The sequence below is a fragment of the Saccharomyces mikatae genome, assembly GCF_947241705.1.
Source record: "Saccharomyces mikatae IFO 1815 strain IFO1815 genome assembly, chromosome: 12".
NCBI lineage: Eukaryota > Fungi > Ascomycota > Saccharomycetes > Saccharomycetales > Saccharomycetaceae > Saccharomyces > Saccharomyces mikatae.
The window spans coordinates 635309-652168 of NC_079267.1; the positions used below are offsets into that span (position 1 = coordinate 635309).

General features: G+C 38.0%; 7 protein-coding genes and 1 non-coding gene across 8 annotated transcripts; 4 read left to right on the top strand and 4 right to left on the bottom strand.

Moving 5' to 3' along the window:
- Positions 1-96: 96 nt before the first annotated feature.
- Smki_12.trna8I lies at positions 97-228 on the bottom strand. Its single transcript has 2 exons — positions 192-228; positions 97-132 (listed from the first exon to the last, which is right to left on the bottom strand). It is a non-coding gene; the product is annotated as a tRNA-Ile (tRNA).
- Positions 229-2160: 1932 nt separating this feature from the next.
- Positions 2161-3522, bottom strand: BNA5 (kynureninase; the record flags this gene model as incomplete). The annotated part of the gene is made up of 1 exon (XM_056224335.1): positions 2161-3522. The coding sequence occupies one exon, from the start codon at positions 3520-3522 to the stop codon at positions 2161-2163; it is 1362 nt and encodes a 453-aa protein (XP_056078264.1).
- A 297-nt stretch (positions 3523-3819) lies between these two features.
- On the bottom strand, positions 3820-5931 carry EST1 (Est1p; the record flags this gene model as incomplete). Its single annotated transcript, XM_056224336.1, has 1 exon — positions 3820-5931. The coding sequence occupies one exon, from the start codon at positions 5929-5931 to the stop codon at positions 3820-3822; it is 2112 nt and encodes a 703-aa protein (XP_056078265.1).
- Positions 5932-6187: 256 nt separating this feature from the next.
- TOP3 (DNA topoisomerase 3) lies at positions 6188-8125 on the top strand (the record flags this gene model as incomplete). The annotated part of the gene is made up of 1 exon (XM_056224337.1): positions 6188-8125. One exon carries the CDS (start codon positions 6188-6190, stop codon positions 8123-8125), a length of 1938 nt encoding a protein of 645 aa, XP_056078266.1.
- Positions 8126-8744: 619 nt separating this feature from the next.
- THI7 (thiamine transporter THI7) lies at positions 8745-10538 on the top strand (the record flags this gene model as incomplete). The annotated part of the gene is made up of 1 exon (XM_056224338.1): positions 8745-10538. One exon carries the CDS (start codon positions 8745-8747, stop codon positions 10536-10538), a length of 1794 nt encoding a protein of 597 aa, XP_056078267.1.
- Positions 10539-11187: 649 nt separating this feature from the next.
- FAR10 (Far10p) lies at positions 11188-12621 on the top strand (the record flags this gene model as incomplete). Its single annotated transcript, XM_056224339.1, has 1 exon — positions 11188-12621. The coding sequence occupies one exon, from the start codon at positions 11188-11190 to the stop codon at positions 12619-12621; it is 1434 nt and encodes a 477-aa protein (XP_056078268.1).
- Positions 12622-12760: 139 nt separating this feature from the next.
- Positions 12761-13747, bottom strand: LIP2 (lipoyl(octanoyl) transferase LIP2; the record flags this gene model as incomplete). The annotated part of the gene is made up of 1 exon (XM_056224340.1): positions 12761-13747. The coding sequence occupies one exon, from the start codon at positions 13745-13747 to the stop codon at positions 12761-12763; it is 987 nt and encodes a 328-aa protein (XP_056078269.1).
- A 214-nt stretch (positions 13748-13961) lies between these two features.
- VPS34 (phosphatidylinositol 3-kinase VPS34) lies at positions 13962-16589 on the top strand (the record flags this gene model as incomplete). The annotated part of the gene is made up of 1 exon (XM_056224342.1): positions 13962-16589. One exon carries the CDS (start codon positions 13962-13964, stop codon positions 16587-16589), a length of 2628 nt encoding a protein of 875 aa, XP_056078270.1.
- Between the last annotated feature and the right edge of the window lie 271 nt (positions 16590-16860).

The following is a 16860-nucleotide window of genomic DNA, read 5'->3' on the forward strand; positions in this document are numbered from 1 at the left end:
GCTTTCTCTATGTATGCTTTATCAAACATTGTATGCTTTAGTATGTTACTAACTCGCAATTTGGTCAAAGTCATGGATTGAAAAAAAAAGAGAAAGTGCTCGAGGTGGGGATTGAACCCACGACGGTCGCGTTGCTTTGAAAGACCTGTCTAAGGTCCTGTGCACAGAAACTCCGGAAAACCGGATGTTGCTATAAGCACGAAGCTCTAACCACTGAGCTACACGAGCATTTTCGAAAGGGAGCTATTTAGGAAGCTACTTATACTGTGAAAAAAAAGAAAACGAAAATAATCGAAACTTCTTTAAATCTTTCTACTGGAAGAAGAACTGACTATCTGTTGATAATTAGTAGTTTAGTAAGTTGTAATAATTAAGAATAGTCGTTCCTTCTTAATCTATATAAGAGAGGTATATAAAACACACGCTGATTGGTGTATTAAACCAAAAGGTTCAGACATAAATCAGAGTGTTGATGATAAGAATTTAGTGTTAACTCATCTTCTTATTGAGAGATGGGCGAATTTTGAGATGATTGTTGGGATTCCATTGTTGATAAAGGCAATAATTGTTGATAATTAGTAGTTTAGTAAGTTGTAATAATTAAGAATAGTCGTTCCTTCTTAATCTATATAAGAGAGGTATATAAAACACACGCTGATTGGTTATATTAAACCAAAAGGTTCAGACATAAATCAGAGTGTTAATGATAAGAATTTGATGATAACTCATCTTCTTATATAATAAGTTCTGATCAATTAATAGATCTTTATCTCATTACTGCAGTAAATTCTATTATTAGAATTTTTCTACTTCAATTTATACGAAGACGTATAGTTGCAATAACTTAATCCAATTTATACGAATAGGTGTATAGTAGTAATCACTTATTCCAACAATAATATTAGATATGTAGATATACTAGAAGTTCTCCTCGAGGATATAGGAATCCAATAAATGGAACTCGTAATTCTACATAATTCTGTATATGCTTTTATTGTCATTTTATATTTGTCAGTCATTATCCTATTACATTATCAATCCTTGCATTTCAGCTTCCACTTATTTCGATGACCGCTTCTCATAACTTATGTCATCTTATAACACCGTATATGATAATGTACTAGTAGTATGACTACTAGTTGATAGACGATAGTTGATTTTCATTCCAACACTTATATACTAAGTTCTGGACAATTAATAGATCTTTATCTTATTAGTGCAGGAAATTCTATAATTAGAATTTCCCTACTCCATTTAAATTGGTATCATCATAAGAATGTTAGTATTAATTTACTCAACATCATTAGTATCATGTTAAAGAATGTTCGTCATCAACTACAACAATTTATATGAATAAATGTATAGTGGTAATCACTTATTCCAACACTATCATCTATTGGCTGGTAGCCATGTTATTAGTATTATCATATACGGTGTTAGAAGATGACGCAAATGATGAGATATAGTCATCTAAATTAGTGGAAGCTGAAACGCAAGGATTGATAATGTAATAGGATCAATGAATAACAACATATAAAACGATGATAATAATGTTTATAGAATTATGTAGAGTTGCAGATTCCCTTTTATGGATTCCTAAATCCCCGAGGAGAACTTCTAGTATATCTACATACCTAATATTATTCCCTTATAAAAAATGGAATCCCAACAATTACATCAAACTCCACTATTATCTCACGTTCCTTCTTAATCTATATAAGAGAGGTATATAAAACTGTTGGAATGAAAATCAACTACCGTCTATCAACTAGTAGTCATACTACTAGTACATTATCATATACGGTGTTAGAAGATGACATAAGTTATGAGAAGCGGTCATCGAAATAAGTGGAAGCTGGAATGCAAGGATTGATAATGTAATAGGATAATGACTGACAGCATATAAAATAACAATAAAAGCATATACAGAATTATGTAGAATTACGAATTTCATTTATGGAATTCCTATATCCTCGAGGAAAACTTCTAGTATATCTACATATCTAATATTATTGCCTTTATCAACAATGGAATCCCAACAATCATCTCAAAATTCACCAATCTCTCATATACTAACTTGGCAACCACTACAAGGGGCCTGGAGTTACATTATATATACTTAATTTCAAAAAAAGAAAGGTGGTGCTACCACTATAGCACCTATAATTTGTCCATCGCCTCGTTTAGTGCATTCACTGCAACGTATACATCAGAGAACGTGTTATACAAGGGGGCGGGCGCCAATCTAATCACGTTGGGTCTTCTCGCATCACCTATAACACCATGGTCATGGAGGTATTGGAAAACTTTGGGCATAATATCCTCTTTTCCAGCATCTGAATCGAAGTAAAGTGATAATTGAGCACCATGATCGTCATCTGCGCCAGTTGGTGTTAGTATTGTAAAAAAGTACGGTAATTTCTCTATTTTTAAAGGATGCTTGTAATACTTGGAGGCTTTCAACAGTTCTGTCATATAGTTTGTCAGCAATAAAGATCTTTTACGAACTTCACCGATACCATTAAACTTCGCAAATAATTCCAGTGAACTTCTTAATGCTACCGTGTCAACAACGCTTGGATTAGATTGCCTAAATCCCAAGGCTCCTGAAATCGGCTCAAATACCTCTAGCATTTGAAACCGCTTAGAAGCATCATTACCCCACCAACCCGCTAATCTTGGCAAATGCTCTTTGGTAGGGCCAGCTGTGGTGTGCTTCGAATGAACAAATAAGCCACCAATCCCACCGGGTCCAGCGTTCAAGTATTTATAAGAACACCAGCAAGCAAAGTCAACGCCCCAATCATGAAGTTGTAATGGGACATTTCCTACAGCATGTGCCAAATCCCATCCAACCAAAATTCCAGGAAATTGATGTGCAAATGAGGTAATTCGGCCAATGTCAAAATATTGTCCCGTGTAATACTGAACGCCCGGCAAACAAACTAACGCCAATTCATCTTGGTTTACTTCTATGGTATCCAAAATATCTTGAGTCCTGATGTAAGTCTCTCCCTCGCGTGGCTCGATTTGAATCAAAACATTTTCAGGTTCCGAAATTCCATGAATTCTACACTGATTATAGAAAGCATAGTAGTCCGATGGAAAGGAGCCTCTTTCGAAAAGAATTTTGAATCTCTTCTCAGTAGGTTTATAGAACGTGACTAATAGAGAATTCAAATTTGTAGTAAGGCTATTCATTGCAGCAACCTCATTTTCCTGAGCACCTACCATGGGGGCTAATAATGGGAGAATGGGCAAATCGATGTTGACCCAAGGCGCCTTGCCTTTGGCTTCTTCAGGATGTTTGAAATGTGACTCCACAGCACAGTTACTCCATGCATCCAATTCTGCATTAATTGAATCTCTAGTTGATTTTGGCATCAAACCCAAAGAATTCCCGCATAAGTACGTCACAGGCTTGCTGTCGGGCGATAGTCCCATGGATTTGAACGTGGGGATGTTGAATTCATCTTTTAGAGATTCTGGGTATTCTCTGTCCAATTCTAAAGCTTTTTCCATCACCACTGGCTTTTTTTTCTTTAACGGCTATTTAGGTATGTAATCAACGGTATATATTTGCTGTCTTGAGAATATTATGCTAATAAATAATTGTATTTTTCAAGCGCAGTCACCTTTTCCAAGTGATGGTTTGCCCGTGCCGTAGACGGCATCCCGTCATTTCAATAAACCGTTATAAAAACCGTTCCATGGTTTAGTGGGCTGACAACGACAGACATAAAGGAAAATGAAATAGTGGCGTCACAAAAGATCTTATCTTAAAATTCTGGCTAGTTTGTCCATTGAAAATTTCTTCTCTCAAATCCGCTTGTCCTTTCGAATACTGGTATCCAACACTTGAACGAATGTTTCTTCATCAGCATCAATTGCTTCGTTTGGATATGAAAAAATATTGGTGGATCGTGGGTCAGTAGTGGTGTCTTCCGGTGAAACAGCACAATTTTCCAATTTAAGGGAATGACGCCTTTTTTCCGAGGGTGAGGCTTTCCTTGTTCTTCGGACATTTGCCAATTGAGTTTCCAGTTCTGTCACCGCTATTTTCCTAGCTTTTTTACGCTGTGGTTCGGTATTTTCAACCTCAACATTTTTTGATGGAACTGCTCTCTCTTGTTGCAGTGTTGTATTTATTTTGAATGATATTTCTGATAGTGCTATTTTGTGTCTTGTTTTAGTTTCTGGATATACTAACTCGAATTTGTATTTGCCGGCATTCCACATGATACCAGTGTCATTTTTCTCCAAGAATTTTATGCCAGAAAAAATGATTGATTTGATTCGCAGAATACATTCTTCTTTTGGATAGAGCCTGTCAGTCGATGTAGGGCATCCAATTATGTTATTAATCATGTTGGGGGAATTATACACGAGGTCATCATTGAAATCAGTCAAGGCGAAGTTAACACAAGAAAACTCTCTAAGTATGATATCTTCCTCAAAATAATACCTTCTTCTTGGTCTATGACTGGGTAGATATCTTGGATGATTTAAGGAACTATTTATCAAATCATTTAGCAACAAAGCGAACGAAGTACAAAACTTTTTGTTTCTGTGAGTGTATTGCAAAATGGATCTATATGACTTAATCCAGCATATAAGTAGACGTATAGTGGCTAGATATTGAAAATCTTCCGTATTTGTTTGCCATGAGGGAATAATCACAACATCTATCATATTGGCAATAAAATCGAAGCTTGAATCTAAAAATAAAACTTGACGTTCACACAAATCTACGTATTTGAGTCTATTCCTTTCTTCCTTGCTCTTTTCATTTGAGAACATAAGATCAAAACTTCCTATCATGGCGGTTAAATTTTCAAATATTATATTAATTTTTGCGGAATGATGATTTGGTAAAGCTGATTGCAAATACTCTCTCAATATCGAATGGTTAGCAGTATGCGATGCATTTAGCAAATGAGGAACCATACTTTGTTCTAACATTGAGAGGAATTGCAAAACAATACGACTTTCGAACAGTAGTTTCTCACCTCTGAGTGATTTTGAAGTAAACATTTCCAATTTATTTACCAAATGTTTCCTTTCGGAAAAGTTGGGGGCTAGAATGAAACCTTTCAAACAGGTTAACGCATCTTCAGACGGAATCCTTACTAACGAACCTCTTATTAATTCAAAAAAATATAATGAAAACTTTTCAGTACTCAAGTAAATTTTGGCCAGTTGGAAATATGTATCTCCAACAGCTGGAAGACAGAGTGAAGCAATATTTAAATACCTGATAGACTTTTTGAAATCCTCTATTCTTTTGGGATGGCTGGACGGCTTGTTTAATAATGTTCTATAGAGATGTGCGGAACCTAGATTAATTAAGCATCTCTGAAACGAGATTACAATGGAAAATGTCAACGGATTACTGGTGTTTAATATGGTCATTTCACGAAGTGGAGATCTGTCTGTTAATTGGATTATATTAAGTCGGGCAAACAAAGCATCTGGGATAACTAGACGCATATCATACTTTTCACATAGAAATTCGATAGTCTTATAATAATACCTGTGTATAAGTTTGAACAAATAAACCATTTTTCTATGAAATCTTCTGAAAACCCTGAACTTTCGCTTGTTATCTAACCGCATGATATCACAGAACCAGCGCTCAAACCATTTAAGTGTAGGTTCATGGATTTGAAGCCATAAAAGTTTCAGGAGCAGAGGTATAACCGTATCATCAATGAGTTCATGTTTATTATTACGGTACATATTTTCGTGCTTCAAAAGCAGCACTTCGAGTAATTTGGTAAATTTGTGATGCATGCCGTCTAAGAAACATCTGAACGTGATATACGCGTCTTCATCACAAATTAAGGTTGACGTTAGATGCTTATCTAAAAGCGTACGAACATTCTTGAAAACTGACCTCACAAATTCTGCGTTAACCTCTTCATTATCCATTATTTATGGTGATCATGTGTGAATTGATGGAGCATGCTGTTTTGCTATGCAAAGGCAGGTGATAACGGTTGGACGATATACACATGTTTACATTTCCATGCTTTTTTACAATAAGGATAATAGCGTAAACGCGAAAATCTTGATAAAAAAAGCTGACTAGCAAAACTAGTAATAGTCAACAAAGGAGGGCATCGCTTTCGAAAACTGTTTCTTCCGTGCGTTTTCTCAGTTCTATAAAAGTATAGTATAGACGATAATGAAAGTACTATGTGTGGCAGAGAAGAATTCTATAGCAAAAGCAGTTTCACAGATTTTAGGAGGAGGAAGAACAACTTCACGGGATTCCGGCTACATGTATGTGAAAAACTATGACTTCATGTTTAGTGGGTTTCCGTTCGTCAGGAATGGAAGCAACTGCGAAGTGACCATGACTAGCGTTGCAGGACACCTAACAGGCATTGATTTCGGCCATGATGCATATGGATGGGGGAAGTGCGCCATCCAAGAGTTATTTGATGCGCCACTGAACGAGATTATGAATAACAACCAAAAGAAAATAGCAAACAACATCAAGCGCGAAGCCAGAAACGCTGACTATCTAATGATATGGACAGATTGCGACCGAGAAGGAGAGTACATAGGCTGGGAGATATGGCAAGAGACCAAGCGAGGCAATAGGCGCATACAAGACGATCAAGTTTATCGAGCAGTCTTTTCACATCTGGAAAGACAACACATATTAAACGCAGCTAGAAATCCAAGTCGATTGGACATGAAGAGCGTGAATGCTGTGGGAACACGGATCGAAATTGACCTTCGAGCAGGCGTTACGTTTACCAGACTCCTGACAGAAACACTACGAAATAAACTAAGAAGCCACGGCGGTAGCAAGAACGATTCTCAAGTTGTGTCCTATGGTACGTGCCAGTTTCCGACGCTCGGATTTGTAGTAGACAGATTTGAAAGAATACGAAACTTCGTTCCTGAGGAATTCTGGTACATCCAATTAGTCGTTGATAATAAGGACAACGGCGGAACAACAACATTTCAGTGGGACAGAGGCCATCTGTTTGACCGGCTAAGCGTGCTGACGTTCTACGAGACATGCATTGAGACCGCGGGCAACGTTGCCAAAGTCGTAGACTTAAAATCAAGGCCTACATCAAAGTACAGACCATTGCCCTTAACCACAGTCGAGCTGCAAAAAAACTGTGCCCGCTATCTGCGGCTCAACGCCAAACAATCACTAGACGCTGCGGAAAAGCTATACCAAAAGGGATTCATATCGTATCCCAGAACAGAAACTGATACTTTCCCACATGCAATGGACTTGAAATCCTTAGTGGAAAAACAAGCACAGTTGGATCAAGCTCCTACAGGAAGCGCCAAAACCGCATGGGCACCCTACGCGGCATCACTGCTCCTACCTGAAACCACAAGCAACAACAAATTCAAGTTCCCACGAAGCGGCTCTCATGACGATAAGGCACATCCCCCAATCCATCCCATTGTGAGCCTGGCACCTGAAGCAAATGTCTCGCCTGTGGAAAGAAGAGTATACGAATACGTAGCCAGGCACTTTCTAGCATGCTGTTCAGAGGACGCCAAGGGCCAATCCACATCTCTGGTTTTGGACTGGGCTGCTGAACGTTTCACCGCCTCAGGCCTAGTCGTCCTCGAGAGAAACTTCCTCGATGTTTACCCTTGGGCTCGCTGGGAAACCACCAAGCAGTTGCCGCGGCTTGAGATGAATGCTCTCGTAGACATCGCGAAGGCCGAAATGAAAACAGGTACTACGGCCCCACCTAAGCCGATGACCGAGAGCGAACTCATTCTCCTCATGGATGCGAACGGCATCGGCACTGATGCCACTATTGCAGAACACATAGACAAGATCCAAGTCCGCAATTACGTTACCAGCGAAAAGGCAGGCAAGGAAACCTACTTACAGCCAACTACTCTGGGCGTCTCACTAGTGCACGGCTTCGAGGCCATCGGCCTCGAAGACTCCTTCGCAAAGCCGTTCCAGCGCAGAGAAATGGAACAAGATCTCAAAAAAATTTGCGAAGGTCATGCCTTTAAGGCTGAGGTTGTGAAGGACATTGTGGAAAAGTACAGAAAGTATTGGCACAAGACGAATGCATGCAAGAATACTCTATTGCAAATCTATGACCATGTAAAGGCATCCATGTAACCATGTAACCATGTTTTGCCGCCATCGGCATAAAAAAGACCTTCCCGTTTAATTGCATAGCCCGGCGCTTTGTCTATGTGCATTATAAGGGCCAGCCGCAATCTCACTAAATCGTGCAGTAATCATCGTCGCAGAAGCGCCCGTACGCCGCGTAAACGCATGTCGGGCACCGCCCCTACTAGAAATATTCATGCGCGACTACCAAACGCATAAGGAAGGTTTCAGAGAGCTAGCCGATGAGCAGCAGGTGCGCGAGGTACGGCCATCCCATCGGCTTTACTAAGTGCTTGGCAGGGAAGGACGTTCATGGGAAGTTTGCCTTATTAATTTATATGGAAGAGGGGAGGATTCGTCCATCGGTGCCTTTGAATCAGATAATATAACCTTTTTAGGTAGTCGGGCTGAAAAGAGGAAAAGAATAGGAAAAAAAAAGGCGAAAAATTTGCATCTGCTATTGTAGTGTGATTTCTTTTTTTTCTATTTGGTATATATGGGAGATATATAATGTTGGAAGTCATCGAGTAATTGGTCTGAGGTTTGTTTCGTATTATCTTCTATTGTTCTCGTTTCTACTAAGACATCAAACAAAGGACTCTAGATCCAATAGCATCATATCGTCATGAGTTTCGGTACTAAAGTCTCTAAGTTTTTGAGATTTTTGGAAATCCCTGTTGAAAATAGGGAATCCGTGAGTTTTTTGAAGAACCCTGATTTGCAACCTATCAAGGCTGCCAATCAAACATGGGGGTTCTGGTCCAATTTTGCATACTGGGGTGTTATGTCTTTTTCGGTTGGTACATGGATTAGTGGTTCATCCGCATTGACCGTTGGGCTAAGTTACCCAGAAACCATTGGTACATTTATTGTTGGTGACGTGCTGACCATTTTTTTTACGTTGGCCAACTCGTGTCCCGGTTATGACTGGAAGGTCGGTTATACGCTGGCTCAAAGATTTGTTTTCGGTATTTACGGTTCTGCCTTTGGTATTATTATCAGAATTCTGATGAGTATTGTCAATTATGGTTCTAATGCATGGTTGGGTGGCCTTTGTGTCAACATGATCTTGGATTCGTGGTCTCATCACTACTTGCATTTGCCCAACACTTTGACTTCGAAAGTTGCCATGACCACCAAGGAATTGATCGGTTTTATTATTTTCCACGTCCTCACCGCATTCTGTTACTTGATGAAACCTTACCACATGAACTACATTTTGATTTGGTCGTGTGTGGCTACTTTCTTCTCCATGTTGGGTATTGTGATCTACTTGACTAAAAATGCACATGGTGTTGGTGACTTGTTTACCTCCACAGAGTCCACCGCAAAAGGTTCCACCAAAGCTTGGGCTTGGGTTTACATGATCTCATACTGGTTCGGTTGTGTCTCTCCAGGTTCCACCAACCAAAGTGACTATTCGAGATTCGGTTCTTCTAACTGGGCAATCTGGGTTGGTACTATTTGCGCATTATTGATTCCTACAACTTTAATTCCAGTTTTCGGTATCATTGGTGCATCTGCCTCTGAAAAGTTATATGATCAACAATTTTGGATGCCCATGGATATTTTCGACTATTGGTTAAAAGATAACTATTCTGCAGGTGCTCGTGCGGGCGCCTTTTTCTGCGGTGTCTCCTTTGTCTTATCTCAAATGTCTTACACCATCTCCAACTGTGGTTTTGCCAGTGGTATGGATTTGGCCGGTTTGCTACCTAAGTACGTTGACATCAAGAGAGGTGCTCTTTTCGCTGCATGCGTATCCTGGGCTTGTTTACCATGGAACTTTTACAACTCTTCTTCTACTTTCTTGACTGTCATGAGTTCTTTCGGTATCGTCATGACTCCTATCATTTCCGTTATGATTTGTGATAACTTCATTATTAGGAAAAGACAATACTCTGTTACTAATGCCTTTATTCTAAAGGGTGAGTACTACTTCACTAAGGGTGTCAATTGGAGAGCCATCGTTGCCTGGGTTTGTGGTATGACTCCCGGTTTACCTGGTATTGCTTGGGAAGTCAACAACAATTATTTCCACAATGCAGGTATTGTCAACTTCTACTACGGTGATTCCTTCTTTTCGTTTTTGATTTCTTTCTTTGTCTACTGGGGGTTGTGCTTTTTCTTCCCATTCAAAATCACTGTTAAACAGGATGACAAGGACTACTATGGTGCCTTCACTGACGAAGAAGCAAGAAAGAAGGGCATGGTTCCATTCAGTGAAATTTCTGAAGAAGAAATCCGTGCTTACACACTAGGCGAAGGTTACACGACCGGCCACGAATATAAACCTGAGGGTTCTGATGATGAAGTGCCTGAATTGGTCAAAACTAGCTCGGAAAACACCAACGAGTTTGAAATTATTCATAAGGATAATGAAAAGCACTCTTCATCTACCAGTGAAAAAGCTGTCTAGTGGCAAAAAAATATCCAGTAAAACGGAGGCACTACAGATACCAAAGAAAAACTTTCTCCCTTTCATTTAATAGCTCTCTGCACTAATTTATTCAACTACGAGATTTTCTTCGTTCACTTTTTAATATTAAATAATAGCTCTCTTCTCAGTTATAGCATGTATATTACGTATAATACAAATTAAACTATAAAAAAAAAGGAAAAAAATAACAACAATAAAGTGAGAAACTTCGTCATGTTGTAAACAGCGGACAGCAGTCGATTCCCATCCCTTGGGTATAGTCTGGTAACGTCCAAATGTCATTTTTCAATAACAAACAATGTTGTGCTAGAAGGGGCGAAAGTTTCGATCATCCCGTCCAAATTAAAACTTTCTAGAAAGTCACCTGGCATTACTCGACTTTGTTTCTTCTCATCTGTATACTGTATACCTTCCTCTGCCTCATCTGTCATTTGTTTTTGGTCGGATATTTGTGCTGCTCGACATCTGAAATTTCACTTGTTTACCACAACGGAAAGCAATTCAAAATTTTGTTCGTCAAACTCATAAGTACTACGTGAGCACAAAATACAGACCAGTGCAAAAAACTAACCTCCAACAGAAAACCTGCCATTGGTTATATTGAAGATTGTGTATATAATCAAGTTTAATGACTGGTCCTGGACCCGAGTTCAATAAAGAGGAACACCCCAATTCTCCGGGCAAGAAACCCAAAAGAGATAACACTATACCCAAAAATGCAAAACTAGCTAATGTATTTGGTAGCTCACCGAAACGGTTAGTTGAGAAACACGATAAAAGAATAACTGACCCAACGATAAACTATTTTCCGCACAGCATGTCAAGAGCACCAAGGAGAAAATATGTTTACATTTTAGTGCTCGCACCACTAAATGGAACGTTTGAGAGCAAACACGTGGTAATACCATTTAAACCAGATGGGCTAAAATTGGGGAGACCTGTTGCTAATAGTAACAATAACTCTAATTCATCACTCAGAAGTGGTAAAAGGCTAGATCCACACACTTTTTCCCAAGTAAGGTCCAACAATGGTAATTTCGATTCAAGAGTACTCTCCAGGAATCATGCATTGCTAAGTTGCGATCCTCTTACAGGAAAAGTATATATAAGAGACCTAAAATCTAGTAATGGTACATTTATTAATGGTCAGAGAATTGGCTCCAGTGATGTAGAAATCAAAGTGGGCGATGTAATAGATCTGGGCACCGATATAGATACGAAGATTGAGCATCAAAAGATAAGTGCCATGGTGGAAGAACTATTTGTACAACCATTACTAGAATCACCACTTTTTGAAAATGATGACAATGATGATTGCGGTACAATCTCCAAAAGGGAAGAGGCTGCTGCCATAACAAGTCACGTATATGGAGATGCTAACAATTTAGAATTGGAAGAAGTTATCATGGGGTCAGATACAGAAATACTAAGTGGTATTTTTATCAATAATTGTATTGGTACAAGCCCCACTTTGTCTAATATCATCAAGACTCTGGCAACAGAAATTTTATTCTCGAAATGCGACAATTCCAAATTACAGTCGATGGAGATTTTCTTAATTAATTATACGACTCACCTAGAATACACAAACAAACTTCTGGTGGAAAGAAACGATCAGCAACTAGTAAAGCTACAAAATGGATTAAGAAGGAAACTATCAGGGAAATATGAAAAGATCATCGAGGAAAACAGAAATCAAATAAAACAGTTGCAAAAGGATTCTATGTTTTTCAAATCTGCATTCGAAATGAAAAAATTATGGAACAATCAAAAACAAAAAAGCATAGAAAGGGAAATAGAAGACTTGAAAACTCGGTTGGAAGTGGAGCGATATAAAAATTCACAAATTATCAAGAACAAACTGAAGGAACAAGAAATCTCAGCTGCATCTAGGAAAAAGAACGACGTGCATGACACGAAAAGCGTTCCGGGCGTAAGTCCTAAGAGTGTTAACAAATATAGCATCAAAAATGTACTAAATGATCATTTTACGTTATTAACTTTTGGGACTATTTCTATTGGGATCATAGCTATCATGTTCAAATTTTTCACTCCAAGCTAGCATCCTAAATCACAAAACATATCCTCCTCAGCTTTCAGGTCAAAGATCAAAGATTAATATATACATACGCATACAAGTAATAGATATTTACACGTAAACATCCTTTTACTTCAAGGAAGCATGAAAGGCATCTGTAACATCATTGGTTGGCCCTCAAAGTATTGATGTCATCAATTTGCATTCTTTCCAAGGTCTTTATCCCCAGCAACTTTGTCATTTCTTTAACAAAGCTAATAGCTATACTCTGCACATCAACAGCAGCATCGGATCGTTGTTCCATAATTGAAGTAGTTGGAGTGTTTTTCAAACCACACATTTCAAAATTATTCATGTACGATAAATCTGTATTCACATTTATTGCCACCCCATGTGATGTTATAGAACGTCTGACGTGTATTCCAATGCTGGCAATTTTTTTTTCGCCATTTTCAACCCACACTCCAGTTTCCTTAGTTGTTAGAGCATCCAAGTCCAAGGTTTTATTGGTATTGTTGCCCATCTTAGTGTTCTTCAACGTTTTTATGGTGGCCTGCTCAATACATGAAACTAAGCATTTCGCAGGAAAACTTTGGAAGGTTTTCAAATCTAGGATAATGTAAATAACTATTTGGCCTGGGCCATGAAATGTTACTTGTCCACCTCTTTCTACTTGAATAAACTTTGCTCTTGGATTATCCTTTTGCCTCTCTGGAACGAAGTTTTCATAAGCTGTTATCTGACTCGATGTCATAGATTTTTTAATTCTCTTTCCACCAGTATAAGTTGGTTCAAACTCAAATGTCAATATTATCGGATTGGGTTTCATTGCCATAACTTTGTCTAATATCTTCTTTTCGTTATCATTTATTTTTACAGTGCCTTTGTATTCTTCATCCAGCTGAATCAATTTCCTCTCAATCTTAGATTGAATGTCTTTGATATCTAAATTAGCTCTAACCAAATTTTCCTGTATATCTAATCCTTCTTGAAAGGGTATTCTCTGGGTAAATTGCAGGTGTCTAAGTGTTTGCGCTGACGGCTTAATTGGATGGGTCATTTCCTTGAGAGCAAAGGAATAAACGCTAAAGCACTGCCGCCTATAGGCATTGAACGTCCTGCACACAGATTGTTGGATATACCTCGACATAAGTTAAGACTTGCAATTGTCTTTATGTAAGCTTTTGTGGAAAAAATCTTTGTATGAACACTTCAACTTAAATGGACATAGCACTTTATGCGGTATAGGCAAATCCGACATCGAACACTTTTTCAACAAAGAGTTCAAATCATTTGACTAAAAAATAACGAAAAGCAAGAGCAACAATTCAGCAGAACTTCAAACGAAGGACTTCTTTCTCACAATGTCGCTGAACAATATAACATTTTGTGTGTCGCAAGACTTGGATGTTCCTCTGAAGGTGAAAATCAAGTCATTGGAAGGCCAAAAATCACTGTTGAAGCCATCTCAGAAAATTCTGAACCCTGAATTATTACTGAAAGGGTCAAATGTTTCCCCTTATAGTGATTTAGTAGTATCCTTACAGGTTTTCGATAAAGAGAGGAATAGAAATTTAACTCTTCCAATATACACTCCGTATATTCCTTTCAGAAACTCTCGGACTTGGGATTATTGGTTGACTTTGCCCATACTTATCAAGCAACTTACCTTTAATAGTCATTTACGTATTGTTCTATGGGAATATGAAGGATCTAAACAAGTTCCATTTTCCAATCTAGAAACAAGTATCTTCAACCCAAACGATTGTACTTTGAAAAGGGGATTCGAATCATTAAAGTTTTGTTACGATATTAGCGATCATTATGAAGTAGTCACCGATAACAAAGATCAGGTAAATTTGAACAAATATTTTCAAGGAGAGTTTATAAGGCTCCCCTGGCTCGACGACATCACGATAAGCCAATTGAGAAAACAACAAGAAAATAGAATTTGGCCTCAGGGCACCTTTGTTTTAAATTTGGAGTTTCCGATGTTAGAGCTGCCTGTCGTATTCACCGAGAGAGAAATTATGAATACTCAAATGAATATTCCAACGTTGAAGAATAATCCCGGACTAAGCACTGACTTAAGAGAACCCAATAGGAATGATCCTCAAATAAAAATTTCCCTTGGGGATAAATATCATTCTACACTGAAATTCTACGATCCTGATCAACCAAATAATGATCCAATAGAAGAAAAGTACAGAAGATTGGAAAGAGCATCCAAAAATGCAAACTTGGACAAACAACTAAAACCCGATATCAAGAAGAGGGATTACCTGAATAAGATTATCAACTATCCTCCCGGTACTAAATTAACAGCGCATGAAAAGGGATCTATATGGAAATATAGATATTATCTAATGAATAATAAAAAAGCACTTACAAAATTATTACAGAGTACAAATTTGAAAGAAGAATCTGAAAGAATAGAAGTTTTAGAACTAATGGACTCATGGGCAGAAATTGACATAGATGATGCACTAGAACTATTAGGTTCAACATTCAAAAATCTCTCAGTCAGGTCTTACGCCGTAAATCGGCTGAAAAAGGCATCTGACAAGGAGTTAGAGTTATACTTATTACAATTGGTAGAAGCTGTGTGCTTCGAAAACCTCTCCACTTTCTCAGATAAATCCAACAGTGAATTCACCATTGTAGATGCTGTATCATCGCAAAAACTTTCTAGCGATTCTATGTTATTATCTACATCCCATGCCAATCAAAAACTACTTAAGTCCATCTCGAGTGAGTCGGAAATTTCTGGAACAGAATCACTCCCTATTGTTATCTCTCCTCTGGCTGAATTTTTGATTAGAAGAGCGCTGGTAAATCCAAGGTTAGGGAATTTTTTCTATTGGTATTTGAAATCTGAATCTGAGGACAAACCATATCTAGACCAGATTTTAAATTCCTTTTGGAGCAGGCTAGACAGAAAATCTCGGAATATATTAAACGATCAAATTAGGCTAATTAGTGTGCTCCGGGAATGTTGTGAAGTAATTAAGAGACTTAAGGATTCTACAGCGAAAAAGATGGAACTGCTAGTGCATTTATTGGAAACGAAAGTCAGACCGCTTGTGAAAGTACGGCCAATAGCTTTACCACTAGACCCTGATGTACTGATATGTGACGTTTGTCCTGAAACATCAAAGGTATTCAAAAGCTCTTTATCGCCATTGAAAATAACATTTAAAACGACATTGAACCAACCGTATCATTTAATGTTTAAAGTTGGTGATGATTTAAGACAAGATCAATTGGTAGTACAGATCATAAGTTTAATGAATGAGTTACTGAAGAACGAAAACGTGGACCTGAAACTAACACCATATAAAATTCTAGCTACAGGGCCGCAAGAGGGTGCCATTGAATTTATCCCCAACGATACATTAGCTAGCATACTAAGCAAACATCACGGTATTCTTGCCTATCTCAAGCTCCACTATCCCGATGAGAACGCAGCGTTGGGCGTACAGGACTGGGTTTTAGATAATTTTGTCAAATCATGTGCTGGTTATTGTGTTATTACATACATTTTAGGTGTAGGCGATAGACATTTGGACAACTTACTGATCACACCAGATGGGCATTTTTTTCATGCAGACTTTGGTTACATCTTGGGCCAAGATCCCAAACCATTTCCGCCATTGATGAAATTACCACCACAGATCATAGAGGCTTTTGGAGGCGCAGAATCATCAAATTACGATAAATTCCGTAGCTATTGCTTTGTCGCATATTCGATTTTAAGAAGAAATGCGGGCTTAATCTTAAACTTATTTGAATTGATGAAGACATCAAACATACCAGATATCAGAATAGATCCTAATGGTGCTATTTTACGCGTAAGAGAAAGATTTAATTTGAATATGTCCGAAGAAGATGCCACAGTTCATTTTCAAAATCTAATTAATGATAGTGTAAATGCCTTACTTCCTATCGTAATCGATCATTTACATAACCTTGCACAGTATTGGCGAGCCTGATAAATGAAAAAGTAGTGCGCAGAAATATTTGGTTTTTTCACTTCAATCATGAAGAGCATATAAACGATCACTATAATTTTTTTAATAAAACAGCATGATATTGTGTTTGATTACGCACTTTGTTATTTAGTAAATTGAAGATCATAGTTAATTTTTCATTATCTTGCAAAAATACGCGTCCCCCTAATATAGCATATCTAACAATGTGGATTAAAAAAACTCAACAATTGAACAAAATACCAAGCAGTAAAATAACAAACGAGATTGATAT